At 45.7% G+C, this 17500-nt stretch overlaps 1 protein-coding gene across 1 annotated transcript in view; it reads right to left on the bottom strand.

Annotated features, from left to right (window-relative positions):
• Positions 1-17500, bottom strand: part of LOC128695436 (beta-1,3-galactosyltransferase 1) — a 45517-nt gene that overhangs the window by 2543 nt on the left and 25474 nt on the right. Inside the window, exons 2-7 of the mRNA XM_070095504.1 lie at positions 7026-7359; positions 6444-6599; positions 5522-5738; positions 4301-4393; positions 1982-2166; positions 1-1211 (exon numbers count right to left, since the gene is read on the bottom strand). The exon at positions 1-1211 is cut by the window's left edge and continues 2543 nt beyond it. Of these exons, the coding sequence (XP_069951605.1) occupies positions 1116-1211; positions 1982-2166; positions 4301-4393; positions 5522-5738; positions 6444-6599; positions 7026-7359 (1081 nt within the window). The 3' untranslated portion in view covers positions 1-1115. The remainder of the gene's footprint in view (positions 1212-1981; positions 2167-4300; positions 4394-5521; positions 5739-6443; positions 6600-7025; positions 7360-17500) is intronic.

The following is a 17500-nucleotide window of genomic DNA, read 5'->3' as shown; positions in this document are numbered from 1 at the left end:
ATCTCTTGTGGAGTCCGATCCTTTACATGATCACTGGTAACATCTCTTGTGGAGTGTGATCCTTTACATGATCACTGGTAACATCTCTTGTGGAGTGTGATCCTTTACATGATCACTGGTAACATCTCTTGTGGAGTGTGATCCCTTACATGATCACTGGTAACATCTCTTGTGGAGTGTGATCCTTTACATGATCACTGGTAACATCTCTCGTAGAATCAGAATGTTATTCTATTCTCTGTTGTCCCTCGAAACTCTCACATAAAACAAGGTTAGGGTAAAGAACAATAAGACACAATACTGGTGAGAAGCGGGGCCGGGAGCTGTAGCTCGGCCACATCAAGGCACAACTCGGTCAGCTCACACACAAATGATATCAATATTAGATTCATGCTTTACACTGCACTGAAGGTCACAGTGACCTTCATAAGGTCACTGAAGATCGCAGTGATCTTCGTATTTCACGAGTGTTTTACAGACAGGTCATCAACATGAACACAACCGTCCTGCTCCTTCGTGTCTTACACACACAAGAATTTTTTTAAACTTGGTCTTTTGCTAGAAGATTTGTACTGATCTTGTGGTCTGTAGCGGGACGTCATTGTTGCCACTTGGTTCCTGCGTCTGTGTTTGGCTTTTACGTCCCTTCTCGGCCCCTGCGCTGAATTCGACTGTCGAAGTCAGCGTTCAGTGCATCAAAACTGGCGAACTAAACACATTATTTCCAGGCTGAGGGACTGATCACCTCCAGCTTCTGATTCACACCTTCCATCTCCAGTATTATTCTCCGTATTGGACTGATAAAGCCAATGACTGGTGAAACGTCTCCGCAGTAAAGATACCCAAGTGTTGTATATGCGTCCTAATAATCTTCAAGGCGTAGACCGGTCAGCCAGCGGAAGGCCTACATCATATGACCAAAAGCTCTTCATCGTATATGTAAGGATTATTTGGATATTAACCTCTAGTCTTGAGTTGTTTACTTCTGGTCTACCACACCAATGACAGTACCGAGAATTGTCGGAGTATTATGTAGTATCACTGTGCTTGGTAGTTCGTTAAGACCTGCACAGTTGAGAGCAAATTGTTGAAGGAATGTTGCAGCATCGACGTTCTCAGAAGTCAAAGCAAGGGCTGGTTATCCCATTGGGGTTGAGCTTCTCCCATATATGGTACATTCTCTCCGGAGTGATCTTGTGACCCGTGAACACCTGCAAAGACGTAGCGCCAGTTTAAAATCACCCAGAAAGAACTCGGAACAATGGATTCAAGTCGGATAAATTCAGGTTTAGAAAGGATGTAGGAAAGAACTAAGTTTGTATGGGATTTAATGAAGATCAGCCTAGTTATTAATGGCATACAAAACTGACACAACAGATGAACAAGACATTTGCAACATTTTTGTATCCACTGTCTCCAGCAATTAATTGTATTGCACTGATGAACCCACTGCTCGATGAAGCGACTTTACGGTACTCTTCACCAACTCCAAGACTGAGGGACTGATTACCTCATCTTCTGTAAACAGCTGTACTGTCTTCCAATTATGTCCTTGAATTTGTACTGATAAAGCCACTGAATGGCTTTGTCAATACAAATAAAGATACTCAGATGTTGCACATGTGCCTAATTATTCATCTCGTTGGTATTAAATGCCATTAAGGTAATTAATTCGGAAGGTATAAATGGGATTCGGACCTATGTAGTATAGGCCAGTAGGCAGTGTTTGTTTTCCTCGTGTATTAGGGACTAAGAGACTTGTGATTACCTTCGAATGAACAAAAAGATGAATTAAGGCTGATGACTGTTGTATTACAGGAATTATCAAGGCTCTCCAGAATTAATTCCCAGATGAGTCTGGCTAGATATTACACCAAAATCAGCATTCAAAGAACGGGAAAACCCGGCCACAGATCTACAAGGTCACTGAATGCTGAAAAACAGTCGTCTGTGACCTTAGATGACCTAAGATACTACTGACCTGCACCAGGTCACAATCGTCGTTGACCATCTCGCCACAGGTGAAGCGGGTATCGTGCACGGGCGGGTGAACACCGATCACCCGGGCCAGGTGAGCTGTGACGTAAACATCCTCCACAGGTATGATGCGGGTGTTGAGGGAGGCTGTGTACAGCTCTCTCACGATATCTCCAGACATCACATAACCTGAAAAGACATCTGCACTTAGTGTCAAGGGAGACATACGATAAAGAGAAATTAAAAAGTGAAAAGAAAACACTGGTTACAAATATCTTGCTTCAACAGTGCTGAAGGAAACATCGTGGCAGCACGAAACGTCACGATACAGAGCGAAACATCGCCATACAAGCTTGCTCTACAGCGTGTGTCTTGATAAGACACATGTTCAACAGTTAGGTATCTTTAATTCCGAAACGTTTCTCCTACACAGCATGCTTCGTCAGTCGAATACAGAAGAGTTAACCGAAGAAGCTTATTGTGTAGGCGAAACGTTACGGAATAAAGACACCTAACTGTTGTACTTATCAACCTGTCGGTATTATATACCACTGTCACATTCAAAGTATATCATCACAAAATAAAAAAAAAATACCCGTATGAGCAACACAGATTTAGAACAAGTTAAAAGAAAGTCTAAGTTGGGTCTCCGAGGCCAGTGACTGAAACTCTGCTGAGAAAAGTATCCAAACTACATTAATTAAGACGGTGACTGACACACATTGTGGGATAATGACCAGATTTACTCCTGTTTCAATTACTCTGCAAACTACTGTACTTGTTGCTAGGTCATTATATTCGTTGTTAGTTCATCATACTCGTTGGTAGTTCATCTTACTCGTTGGTAACTCATCACACTCGGTGCTAGGTCATTATACTTGTTGTTAGTTCATCTTACTGGTTGTTACTTCATCATACTCGCTGCAAAGTCATCATACTCGTTGTTAGTTCATCATACTCGTTGCTAGGTCATCATACTCGTTAGTTCATCATACTCGTTGCTGGGTCATCATACTCGTTGCTAGATCATACTCGTTGTTAGTTCATCATACTAGTTGCTAGTGCATCATACTCGTTGCTGGTGCATCATACTCGTTGTTAGTGCATCATACTAGTTACTAGTGCATTATACTCGTTGCTAGTGCATCATACTAGTTGCTGGTGTATCATACTAGTTGCTAGTGCATCGTACTAGTTGCTAGTGCATCATACTAGTTGCTAGTTCATCATACTCGTTGCTAGTGCATTATACTCGTGGCTAGTGCATCATACTAGTTGCTGGTGTATCATACTAGTTGCTAGTGCATCGTACTAGTTGCTAGTGCATCATACTAGTTGCTAGTTCATCATACTAGTTGCTGGTGTATCATACTATTTGCTAGTGCATCATACTAGTTGCTAGTGCATCATACTAGTTGCTAGTTCATCATACTCGTTGCTAGTGCATCATACTAGTTGCTGGTGTATCATACTAGTTGCTAGTGCATCATACTAGTTGCTAGTGCATCATACTAGTTGCTAGTTCATCATACTCGTTGCTAGTGCATCATACTAGTTGCTGGTGTATCATACTAGTTGCTAGTGCATCATACTAGTTGCTAGTTCATCATACTCGTTGCTAGTGCATCATACTAGTTGCTGGTGTATCATACTAGTTGCTAGTGCATCATACTAGTTGCTAGTGCATCATACTAGTTGCTAGTGCATCATACTAGTTGCTAGTTCATACTCCACACCCACATTAGTGAGAGCAGTTTTAGTGATCATGTTGTATAGGAAGTATAGTGAGACACTGCAGGTCGTACTGCAAGATCAGGGAGAGTCGTCATCCATGTTGACTGTATTCAGACTTGCAAAACGAAGTCGTAATGACGACTGAGAGTTTTAGGACACACTAGCCATGGGTTCAAATTCCACCCGTTCCATGGTTTGCAAGATGGAAGTTGACAGGTTACTTAACACACGGATTTGCAATCGGCGGGGGATGTGGCTAGGCCTGGGGACAGTTGGTCCCAAAGATGAGGGGGTAGTTGTACCTCCTCCCATGGGAGACATAGGTCTCGGGATACTCCCCAGATAGGGAGTCAAGGCCGGGTCACCACTACTTGGAAAAGACCCGGGCCGGGAGAATACCGGCGAATAAGAAAAAAAAAAGTAAAGAACTTACCAGTCTCATGACTGAAATGGGCAAGTCAGACGTGGTATTTAAATTACGAGGAGAAAGAGAGAGAGAGAGAGAGAGAGAGAGAGAGAGAGAGAGAGAGAGAGAGAGAGAGAGAGAGAGAGGGAGAGAGAGAGAGAGGGAGAGAGAGAGAGGACATACCAGCTCCAGCTACGAAGAGAGGGTGTACGGGAGGCAGTGGGAGTCCTGCAGGAACGTTCACTGGTCGGAATGATTTCTTCTGCTTGATACAACCTGTCAACACACACACACACACATTCATTTTATTTACATCACACGACAGTAATATTACTTTTAACAATGATGTCACATAACTCACTTCAAACTACGAGCTTTTCACAACTGTATCACAATGAACCACAGTTTAATACGGGAGGGCCCCGCTTTACAGCGCTTCGCTTTACGGCGTTTCGCTTTACGGCATTTCGCTAATACACTGGTTTTTAATTATACCCATTCTTCATTTATTCAGACTTCCTACAATAAATTTATTCGCCATTCACTATAAGCTAAAGACAAAAATATTTTAAGGTAAGTAATGTTTGTACTGTATATGCGTTTTTTTAGGCCTAGCTTTATCACTTGCTTAATATATGATAGTGTAGATATGTTATCAAGCTTTTATGTGCATTTGAAAGCGAAAAAAAAGGTCATGTTTCACTTTACAGCAGTAACCCGGAACCTAACCTGCTGTATAAGCGGGGCCCTCCTGCTATTCAAATTATTACTCTTGTCATTGAGTTGAGGCGGCGTTCTAAGATTCGCTACAACATTAAATTAGCTATGCAAATTCTTAGATGAACTAATGAAATTTAGGTATTTTACAATACATAGATTTTAGTAAGTTCTTGAGTAAATTTTGATGCGATATTATAAATGAGCCTATAAAGAATTATATAATATAATTGAACTCTTCTCTTGAAGGAGAGTGAATCTAAAGGCTCTTTTGTTATCTGAAGAAGACCTGTGTCAGGAGACAACAATAATAATAATAATCTTTATAAGTACATATACAAGGTATACAGACCATAACTGACAACAATGACATACTACTATATAGAAAGTCCCTTGTTATGCTGAGCATTTCGGGCAAATTAGGTCAATTTTGTCCCAGGATGCGACTCACACCAGTCAACTAACACCCAGGTACCTCTTTTACTGCTAGGTGAACATGGACAGCAGCAGGAAACACGTTCTAATGTTTCCATCCGTACCGGGGATCGAGCCACGGACCTCAGTGTGTGAGCTGAGTGTGCTAGCAGTAGAGCTACGAGATACTTGTCATGTTTCCTGACGAGCACAACACCACTAACCACTAACAGTCCGGTGTGAGAACACACTCCTCAGGTGACCTTGACTCACCTGTGATCCACCTGGACCTACGAGCCTCCTGCAGGTAGGTGATGAGTTTGGGCATGTTGATGAATATGTCATCATCCGTCTTCATGACGAAGCTGGCCCGCTGACAGTACCTCGACGCCCACTTGAGTCCCATAACAGACTTGAGAGTCAGGTTCATATAGGAGTCCGTGAAGTCCTCCTGGATGATGTCCCCGTACGTTCTAGACTCCTCCACCACCTGGAGATGAGTCTTCCAGTTATTTGTGGTGTTATTGTAGCCTAGCGATGCCAGTAGGTTTCTCAAAAGGTGAAATTTGCCAGCGTAGAAACATTTATAATCATTTTTTTTCACTTGAAATTAGAGTAGGTTGTTGTGCAGTTATATTTACATGTTTAGCTGTTATCTAAGTTCTCACCCAACCTCAGCTGTTATCTTACCTAAACTCCCATCCTACCTCAGTTGTTATCTTACCCCATCTCATCCCAAAGCCCATCCCTATATAAGGTATGGTAGTATCCCCTGGAATGCGACCCACAACAGTAGACTGACACCCAGGTACCTACTAACTGCTAGGTGAGGAAACACAAGTGTTAGGAACCCTTTCACCTGAAGGCGTGTGTTGCTGGGGTTGAACTCACCTGTGTCTGAAGGTCTGTGTTGTGGGGGTTGAACTCGCCTGTATCTGGAGGTCTGTGTTGTGGGGGTTAAATTCACCTGTATCTGGAGGTCTGTGTTGTGTGGGTTAAATTCACCTGTGTCTGGAGGTCTGTGTTGTGGAGGTTAGACTCACCTGTGTCTGGAGGTCTGTGTTGTGGAGGTCAGACTCACCTTTGTCTGGAGGTCTGTGTTGTGGGGGTTAAACTCACCTGTGTCTGGAGGTCTGTGTTGTGTGGGTTAAACTCACCTGTGTCTGGAGGTCTGTGTTGTGGAGGTTAGACTCACCTGTGTCTGGAGGTCTGTGTTGTGGGGGTTGCCCAGGAGGAAGACCAACTTAGCGTGGGAGGAGGCCAGAGGTGTGGCCCCGCCCCAGGTGTCCCTGATGGCCCGCCGACGATGGAAGTTGGCCACACCTGAGCTCACCAACACCAGCAACCACACCTGCAACACACGCAACGTAAACATGTGCCTGTAACACTGCACTTCATGACATATGTTGCGGTATGTATACCTCCACTTACACACACACACACACACACACACACACACACACACACTGCTGCTCGACTCGTAAACACACGCACTCCAACAGCACTCCACTTTCAACAGCGTTGCTGGTGTTTAACAGTGCTACTTAAATATGAATAAGTAATCACTTAACTGGGTAAACTACGAAAAAAAATATCGTACTTCATCTTTTGTATATACATTTCTACTGTCTTCAAATTATGTCCTGGAATTTATATTGATAAAGCCACTGGATGGCGAAACGTCTACAATAAAGATACCCAGATGTTGCACATGTCTTATTTTCATCTTGTCGGTATTGCATACCATTTGTCTAAGAATAAAAAGGTTGCAACTTACAGTGGTGTCACTGTTGCAAGTGTTGACATTATTGATCATGAGATGGAAGTCATGTGGATTAGTCAGCTGTTCCTTAGTCCGGCCTCGCTTCTTCCATTTGATATTTCGAGTCCTGACAGCATCAGCAGCACCAGCCTGATGCTGTTTTTCCACCCCTGCTTGCTGCTGCTGCTGCCTGCTGGGCCCAGCCACCCCCAGCTCCTCCTGGGACCCCCTGACTGACACGTAGAGCAGGAGGCCTAGGCTCAGCAGCAGCAGGTAGACGGCCGCAGCAGGTAGTCTGGGCTTGCGAGGCATTCTCAGCATACCTCTCCACCTGCTGATCCTGCTGATGCTGTAAGCAGAGACACAGACTTCAATTATTTCCTTTATTAAAATAATGAGGGTTAATGCTGTATAACTTAAATATAATGAAGAGAGAGAGAGCGAGAGAGAGAGAGAGAGAGAGCGAGAGAGAGAGAGAGAGAGAGAGAGAGAGAGAGAGAGAGAGAGAGAGAGAGAGAGAGAGAGAGTGAAAGAGAGAGTACAAGAGAGAGTACACACGTGTCACGTATCTATACAATTACATGCTCTGCCATTGTCTGTGGAATTTATAGCTTTCTATATACATTTTTTTTTTTAGATGTATAGTTTTAGCTTTTGGTACAGGACTATAGTTTTGTGTATGTCTATTGAAGTATATGTCTTCTGTAGGTTTAAGTTTGCCTGTTGTGTGTGTGTGTGCAGTGCCAACCCTGTCACTCTTCATCCTGGCACTCATCCTGTCACTCTTCATCCTGGTACTTATTCTGTCACTCTTCATCCTGGCAATCATCCTGTCACTCTTCATCCTGGCACTTATCCTGTCACTCTTCATCCTGGCACTCATCCTGTCACTCTTCATCCTGGCACTCATCCTGTCACTCTTCATCCTGGCACTTATCATGTCACTCTTCATCCTCGCACTCATCCTAGCACTCTTCATCCTGGCACTCATCCTGTCACTCTTCATCCTGGCACTCATCCTGTCACTCTTCATCCTGGCACTCATCCTGGTACTCATCCCTTTAGAATTATTTACTGCCTTTCTAATTCCCTGATGGCACTCACCTCTCGCGTAGTGACACTGATAACACTTCTCCAGACATCAACAATGACTTCACACACACACACACACACACACACACACACACACACACACACACACACACACACACACACACACACTGTAAGTACGTGCCGGTCAAGTCCCAGGAGGTTGGGGGTCAGGTCACAAGAAGTTGTGGGCAGCCAAGGACCACTGAGACTCTACATTACAACGCACAAGCCACCTACCTTTCAGTACATAATAAACCCACACATAATTACACACAAAATTACACACATACACACACATACACACACACACACACACACACACACACACACACACACATATCCAGACTCACACATACACTCCCCCCCCTCACCACCGACATCTCACTACTTCCTCTGATCCCTCCCCTCCCTCGTTCACCCTCCCCTCCCCCGTTCACCCTCCCCCTCCCCACCCCTCCCCACTCCTCTCCCACATAGCCACAGTTCTTCCACTACCTCCCCCCCACACTCTGACATACACACTACTAACCTAACATACAGAACTACATAGGTTTCCCACTCTGAGGCAATCAGGATAAAACAAAAATGGGTTGCCAGAGAGCAACAAGAAAAACCAAGGGACAGGAGGAGGAAGCTGCAAAGGAAGATTGGGCAGCAGAGCTCATAAAAAGGGATCATGAATGGGAAAAGAAACTAGAAGAACTTAGCATGAGAATGGAAGAGAGGATAGATATGGAAAGCAGGAAGTGGGAGGTGCATGTCAAAGCAGCAGAGGCTAGGATACAAAGTTTAGAAGAGGAACTGAAAAATCTGAAACAGCCTAAAGAACTAAAGAACATTTTGGGATTGACAACAGAGACTGCTACCTCAGCCACAAATAAGGGGACTGTAGGGAAAGAAGGGGCACAACTGCATGGAGAAGCTCTATCAGAGGAGACTGTAGTAAATGAAAGAGCTAAGCTTTATGTGGAGGCCCTAACAGACAACAACAGAGCCCAAGGAAAGCCGAGAAGGGAAAATGACAGGCCACTGAGCCCAAGTACATTAGCCAGTGAAACTGAAGAAAGGAAACCTGCAGTGGAGGAAACCAAATTAAATGAGGAGATACACAGGGATATGCAGTGGGAGAATGAAAGGGTGAGGTCAGTCTTTGTGTATGGGCTCCAGGAAGTTGAAGGGGAAACATAAGCAAGAAAACAAGGGGAAAAAAAAGCAATTGAAAGCATCATGAAAGCAATAGGAGAAGACGACATGACCCAGCTGGAAAATTTTCGGAGAATAGGGGGGTTTGTAAAAAAAAGAACCCGGCCAGTGAAAGTGACCTTCAAGGCAGAAGCGACTCGGACCAGGATCCTGCAGGAGAAAGCACGATTAAGGGACATGCCGGCATACAGGAAGGTGTATCTCGACTGCGATAGAACACAAGAAGAAAGGCAGAAACTGAGAGAGATGGTACAAAGGCGAAAGGAGGAAAGAGAGGGGGTGGAGAAGACAGACAGGAGATCCCAGACCCAGGAAGAAGATCAAATACAGCCTCCCTCACAACTTCCTATAGAAGCCTCCCAACCAGGTCAACCCCAGTGCAACCAAACACTCTAAATCAAAACACCCATGCCACATCCAATGCCCCCACCCACTACATTACAAACTCCACCCCCACAGCAACAACCCATAGTTCCTTACCAGGTCTCCCACTTCCCCAACCCCAATATACCTCCCAGACCACAGTCTTAGAAAAGAAGTTGAAGGTGTGGTATACAAATGCAGATGGAATAACAAACAAGTACGAGGAGTGGCACGAAAGAATCAAGGAGACATCCCCAGACATAATAGCACTCACAGAAACAAAACTCACCAGAATAATAACAGATTTAATCTTTCCATCCGGATATCAAATCCTCAGGAAAGACAGAGGGAGGAGAGGGGGAGGAGGAGTTGCACTGCTCATTAAAAACCAGTGGGGTTTCGAGAAAATGGAAGGAATGGATGGCACGGGCGAAAGGGACTACTTAGTAGGAACAATCCAATCTGAGGGACATAAGGTGATAATTGCAGTAATGTACAACCCACCACAGAACTGCAGGAGGCCAAGAGAAGAATACGATGAGAGCAACAGAGCAATGATCGACACACTAGCCGAGGTGGCCAGGAGAGCACACATGGGGGGAGCAAAGTTACTAGTTATGGGTGATTTCAATCACAAGGAGATTGACGGGGAAAACCTGGAGCCCCATGGGGGTCCCGAAACATGGAAAGCCAAGATGATGGATGTGGTACTGGAAAACCTCATGCATCAACATGTTAGAGACACTACCAGAGAGAGAGGAGAGGATGAACCAGCAAGGCTGGACCTTGTATTCACCTTGAGTAGTTCGGACATCGAGGGAATCATGTATGAAAGGCCCCTGGGAGCTAGTGATCATGTGGTTCTGTGCTTAAACTACATAGTTGAGCTCCAAGTGGAGAGAGTAGCAGGAATAGGCTGGGAAAAACCAAACTACAAAAGGGGGAACTACTCAGGCATGAGGAACTTCCTTCAAGACATTCAGTGGGAGAGGGAACTGACAGGAAAACCAGTACAAGAATTGATGGACTATGTGGCAACAAAATGCAAGGAGGCAGAGGAGAGGTTTGTTCCCAAGGGAAAGAGAAATAATGGGAAGAACAGAACGAGTCCTTGGTTCACCCAAAGGTGTAGGGAGGCAAAAACTAGGTGTACTAGAGAATGGAAAAGGTACAGAAGACAGAGAACTCAGGAAAATAAAGAAATCAGCTGAAGAGCCAGAAACGAATATGCACAGATAAGAAGGGAGGCTCAGAGACAATATGAAAATGACATAGCATCAAAAGTAAAGACTGACCCGAAGCTGTTGTACAGCCACATCAGGAGGAAAACAACAGTCAAGGACCAGGTAATCAGACTGAGGAAGGGTGATGGGGAATTCACAAGTAACGACCGAGAGGTATGTCAGGAGCTCAACACAAGATTTAAAGAGGTATTTACAGTGGAAACCAGTAGAACTCCAGGAAATCAGAACAGGGGGGCACACCAGCAAGTGCTGGATGAGGTACATATAACCAAGGAGGAGGTGAAGAAGCTGCTATGCGAACTTGACACCTCAAAGGCGGTGGGACCAGACAACATCTCTCTATGGGTCCTTAAAGAGGGAGCAGAGATATTGTGTGAGCCATTAACGAAGATCTTCAACACATCATTTGAAACTGGGCAACTCCCTGAGGTATGGAAAATGGCAAATGTAGTCCCAATTTTTAAAAGGGGAGACAGACATGAGGCACTAAACTACAGACCTGTATCACTAACGTGTATAGTATGCAAGGTCATGGAGAAAATCATCAGGAGGAGAGTGGTGGAGCACCTGGAAAGAAGCAAGTGTATAATTGACAACCAGCACGGTTTCAGGGAAGGAAAATCCTGTGTCACAAACCTACTAGAGTTTTATGACAAGGTGACAGAAGTAAGACAAGAGAGAGAGGGGTGGATCGACTGCATATTTTTGGACTGCAAGAAGGCCTTCGACACAGTTCCTCACAAGAGGTTACTGCAAAAGCTAGAGGATCAGGCACACATAACAGGAAAGGCACTGCAATGGATCAGAGAATATCTGACAGGGAGGCAACAACGAGTCATGGTACGCGACGAGGTGTCAGAGTGGGCGCCTGTGACAAGCGGGGTTCCACAGGGGTCAGTCCTAGGATCTGTGCTGTTCTTGGTATATGTGAACGACTTAACGGAAGGGATAGACTCAGAAGTGTCCTTGTTTGCAGATGATGCAAAGTTAATGAGAAGAATCAAATCGGATGAGGATCAGGCAGGACTACAAAGAGACCTGGACAGGCTACAAGCCTGGTCCAGCAACTGGCTCCTTGAATTTAACCCTGCCAAATGCAAAGTCATGAAGATTGGGGAAGGGCAAAGAAGACCGCAGACACAATATAGTTTAGATGGCCAAAGACTGCAAACCTCACTCAAGGAAAAAGATCTGGGGGTGAGTATAACACCGAGCATATCTCCTGAGGCGCACATCAATCAGATAACTGCTGCAGCATACGGGCGCCTGGCAAACCTACGGATAGCGTTCCGATACCTCAGTAAGGATTCGTTTAAGACTCTGTATACCATTTACGTCAGGCCCATACTGGAGTATTCAGCACCAGTTTGGAATCCACACCTAGTCAAGCACGTCAAGAAATTAGAGAAAGTGCAAAGGTTTGCAACAAGACTAGTCCCAGAGCTACGGGGATTGTCCTACGAAGAAAGGTTGAGGGAAATCGGCCTGACGACACTGGAGGACAGGAGGGTCAGGGGAGACATGACAACGACATATAAAATACTGCGCGGAATAGACAAGGTGGACAAAGACGGGATGTTCCAGAGAAGGGACACAGACACAAGAGGTCACAATTGGAAGTTGAAGACTCAGATGAATCAAAGGGATGTTAGGAAGTATTTCTTCAGTCATAGAGTAGTCAGGCCGTGGAATAGCCTAGAAAGTGACGTAGTGGAGGCGGGAACCATACATAGTTTTAAGGCGAGGTATGATAGAGCTCATGGGGCAGGGAGAGAGAGGACCTAGTAGCAATCAGCGAAGAGGCGGGGCCAGGAGCTGTGACTCGACCCCTGCAACCACAAATAGGTGAGTACATACATACATACATACATACATACACACACACACACATACATACACACACACATACACACACACACACACACACACACACACACACACACACACACACACACACACACACACACACACACACACACACACACACACACACACACACACACACACACACACACACACAACTAACACACACACACACATACATACATACACACACACACACACACACACACACGCACACACAGACACACACACATACATACATACATACATACATACACACACACACATACACACACACACACACACACACACACACACACACACACACACACACATACACACACACACACACACACACACACACACACACATACACACACACACACACACACACACACACACACACAAACACACACACACACACACACACACACACACACACACACACACACACACACACACACACACAGCGGAACACCAGACATCATTGTGAGGCCACCACAGTTATCAGTCATTTAAAGCCAGTCTCTCTCTCAGCTCAAGTTGCATCAATCCTCCCATTGATGATTGATGTCCGCTACTGTTACTTTCCTTTCTTATTATAAACACGGGGGAAGCATTAAATCCGTAGGGGTCAGAGCGCCACCAGGAGAATAGGAGAGAATCGGACTATAAAGAGTATGTCTGTGTATATACACTGGCATATACACACTCTCATGAGCAGTGTATATATCTCAGTATATATACACTGGGAAATATACAGGTTTTGCATAGGTATGATACAGTCTCAACTCTCGTGCAGTCGATAGGCTTCAAACCTTACAAATCGACATGCATTTGACCACGCTATTCTTTGAATTAGTGTTTAATTCGAGGGAAAAGGGATGGGGTAGCTCACGTTCCTTGGATCAAGCTGGCGTACTGACGCAGCTGACGCTACTGGCGTATTAACTTAGCTGACGCAAGACAAGTAAACAGTCTGGCGAAAGGGCAAGTTGCGTCATGTGACGCAACTTTTTCACTGGGACGCTTTGTTCGATGACTCCGTTGTTCAATGACTCCGTTGTTCAGTGAGTCCGTTGTTCAGTGAGTCCGTTGTTCAGTGAGTCTGTTGTTCAGTGACTCCGTTGTTCAGTGACTCCGTTGTTCAGTGACTCCGTTGTTCAGTGACTCCGTTGTTCAGTGAGTCCGTTGTTCAGTGAGTCCGTTGTTCAGTGAGTCCATTGTTCAGTGAGTCCGTTGTTCAGTGAGTCCGTTGTTCAATGACTCCGTTGTTCAGTGAATCCGTTGTTCAGTGACTCCGTTGTTCAGTGAGTCTGTTGTTCAGTGACTCCGTTGTTCAGTGACTCCGTTGTTCAGTGACTCCGTTGTTCAGCGACTCCGTTGTTCAGTGAGTCCGTTGTTCAGTGACTCCGTTGTTCAGTGAGTCTGTTCAGTGAGTCTGTTGTCCAGTGAGTCCGTTGTTCAGTGAGTCCGTTGTTCAGTGAGTCCGTTGTTCACTGAGTCCGTTGTTCAGTGAGTCCGTTGTTCAGTGAGTCCGTTGTTCACTGAGTCCGTTGTTCAGTGAGTCCGTTGTTCAGTGAGTCTGTTGTTCAGTGACTCCGTTGTTCAGTACGTTATTCAAGTGTTCATGTGTTCATTGCTGGAACGACTGCGGCACTGTTGACTAGGGTGCGGCCCGCTTACGACTAGGTGAGTACAGTTAGGTGAGTACAATTGTGTACACACACACGACCAGTAAAGAGGTGGGGCCAGGAGCTGTGATCCGATCCCAGCAACCATACACACACACACACACACACACACACACACAGGAGCTAGGACTCGACCCCTGCAACCTCAACTAGGTGAGTACACACGCACACGCGCGCGTGAGCGCGCGCGAGTCATGGTACGGGATGAGGTATCACAGTGGGCACCTGTAAAGAGCAGGGTCCCACAGGGGTCGGTCCTAGGACCAGTGCTATTTCTGTTACATGTGAATGACATGATGGAAGGGATACACTCTGAAGTGTCCCTGTTCGCAGATGATGTGAAGTTTATGAGGAGAGTTAAATTAGATGAGGATCAGGCAAGATTTCAAAGAGACCTGGACAAGCTGGACACCTGGTCCAGCAACTGGCTTCTCGAATTTAACCCCGCCAAATGTAAAGTCATGAAGATCGGAGAAGAGCAAAGAGGACCGCAGACAGAGTATAGGCTAGGTGGCCAAAGACTGCAAACCTCACTCAAAAGAAAGATCTTGGGGTGAGCATAACACTGAGCACATCTCCGGAAGCACACATCACCCAGATAACTGCTGCAGCATATGGGCGCCTGGCAAACCTGAGATTAGCGTTCCGATACCTAAGTAAGGAATCTTTCAAGACACTGTACACTGTGTACGTCAGGCCCATACTGGAGTATGCAGCACCAGTTTGGAACCCGCACCACGTTAAGCACGTTAAGAAATTAGAGAAAGTGCAAAGGTATGCAACAAGGTTAGTTCCAGAGCTAAGGGGAATGTCCTACGAAGAAAGGTTAAGGGAAATCGGCCTGACGACACTGGAGGACAGGAGGGTTATGGGAGACATGATAACGATATACAAAATACTGCGTGGAATAGACAAGGTGGACAGAGACATAATGTTCCAGAGGGGACACAAAAAAAACGGGTCACTCTTGGAAGCTGAAGACTCAGATGAGTCACAGGGATGTTAGGAAGTATTTCTTCAGTCACAGAGTAGTCGGGAAGTGGAACAGTCTGGCGAGTGATGTAGTGGAGGCAGGAACCATACTTAGATTTAAGACGAAGTATGATAAAGCTCATGGAGCAGGGAGAGAGAGGACCTAGTAGCGCTCAGTGTAGAGGCGGGACCAGGAGCTGAGTCTCGATCCCTGCACCCACAGTTAGGTGAGTACAATTAGGTGAGTACACACACACACACACACACACACACACACACACACACACACACACACACACACACGCTACCAGGTCTCCCACCCTCACAGGCCCCCCAAACCACAGTGTTGGAAAGGAAACTGAAGGTATGGTACACAAACGCTGATGGAATAACAAACAAGTGGGAGGAGTGGCAGGAAAGAGTCAAAGAGGCATCACCAGACATCATAGCGATCACAGAAACCAAGCTTACAGGTATGATAACAGATGCCATCTTTCCAGCGGGATACTAGATCCTGAGGAAAGACAGAAGGAACAGGGGGTGGTGGAGGAGTGGCATTGCTGATCAAACACCGATGGAATTTTGATGAGCTGGAGAGAGGAGACAGCGGAGAAGAAAGTGATTACATAGCGGGAACGCTTCACTCTGGTGGTCCCAAGGTGATAATTGCAGTGATGTATAACCCACCACAGAAAAGCAGGAGGCCAAGGCAAGAGTATGACCAGAGCAATAGAGCGATGGTTGACACACCGGCTGCAGTGGCCAGAAGAGCTCATGCATGCAGGGCAAAGCTCCTGATCATGGGCGACTTTAACCACAAGGAGATCGAATGGGAGAACTTGGAGCCACATGGGGGCCAAGATACATGGAGGGCTAAGATGATGGAGGTGGTACTGGAAAACTTCATGTACCAACACGTAAGGGACACTACAAGAGAGAGAGGAGAGGATGAACCAGCAAGACTGGCCTTAGTATTCACCTTGAGTAGTGCAGATATTGAGGACATCACATATGAAAGACCCCTTGGGGCCAGCGATCATGTGGTTTTGAGCTTCGAATACACAGTAGAGCTACAAGTGGAGGGGGAAGCAAGAAGGCCAGGACAAATGAAACCAAACTACAGGAAAGGGGACTACACAGGAATGAGGAACTTCCTGAATGAGGTTCAGTGGGACAGAGAACTGGCAGGGAAGCCAGTTAATGAGATGATGGAATATGTAGCAACAATGTGCAAGGAGGCTGAGGAGAGGTTTGTACCCAAGGGTAACAGGAATAATGGAAAAGCCAGGATGAGCCCATGGTTCACCCAAAGATGCAAGGAGGCAAAAACCAAGTGTGCTAGGGAATGGAAGAAATATAGAAGGCAAAGGACCCAGGAGAATAAGGAGAGCAGTCGTAGAGCCAGAAACGAATATGCACAGATAAGAAGGGAGGCCCAACGTCAATATGAAAACGACATAGCAGCAAAAGCCAAATCTGACCCGAAGCTGTTATACAGCCACATCAGGAAGAAAACAACCGTCAAGGACCAGGTAATCAGGCTAAGGAAGGAAGGAGGAGAGACAACAAGAAATGACCGTGAAGTATGTGAGGAACTCAAGAGATTCAAAGAAGTGTTCACAGAGGAGACACAAGGGGCTCCAGAAAGACGGAGAGGTGGGGTACACCACCATGTGCTGGACACAGTACACACAACCGAGGAAGAAGTGAAGAGGCTTCTGAGTGAGCTAGATACCTCAAAGGCAATGGGGCCAGATAACATCTCTCCATGGGTCCTGAGAGAGGGAGCAGAGGCGTTATGTGTACCCCGAACAACAATATTCAATACATCTATCGAAACAGGGAGATTGCCTGAGGCATGGAAGACAGCAAATGTGGTCCCAATCTTTAAAAAAGGAGACAGACATGAAGCACTAAACTACAGACCAGTGTCACTGACATGTATAGCATGCAAAATCATGGAAAAGATTGTCAGGAGAAGAATGGTGGAACATCTAGAAAGGAATGATCTCATCACCAGCAGACAACATGGTTTCAGAGACGGGAAATCCTGTGTCACAAACCTACTGGAGTTCTATGA

Source organism: Cherax quadricarinatus, chromosome 50, assembly GCF_038502225.1.
Source record: "Cherax quadricarinatus isolate ZL_2023a chromosome 50, ASM3850222v1, whole genome shotgun sequence".
In the NCBI taxonomy this organism is placed as follows: domain Eukaryota; kingdom Metazoa; phylum Arthropoda; class Malacostraca; order Decapoda; family Parastacidae; genus Cherax; species Cherax quadricarinatus.
This window is presented reverse-complemented; position numbering and strand designations above follow the sequence as displayed.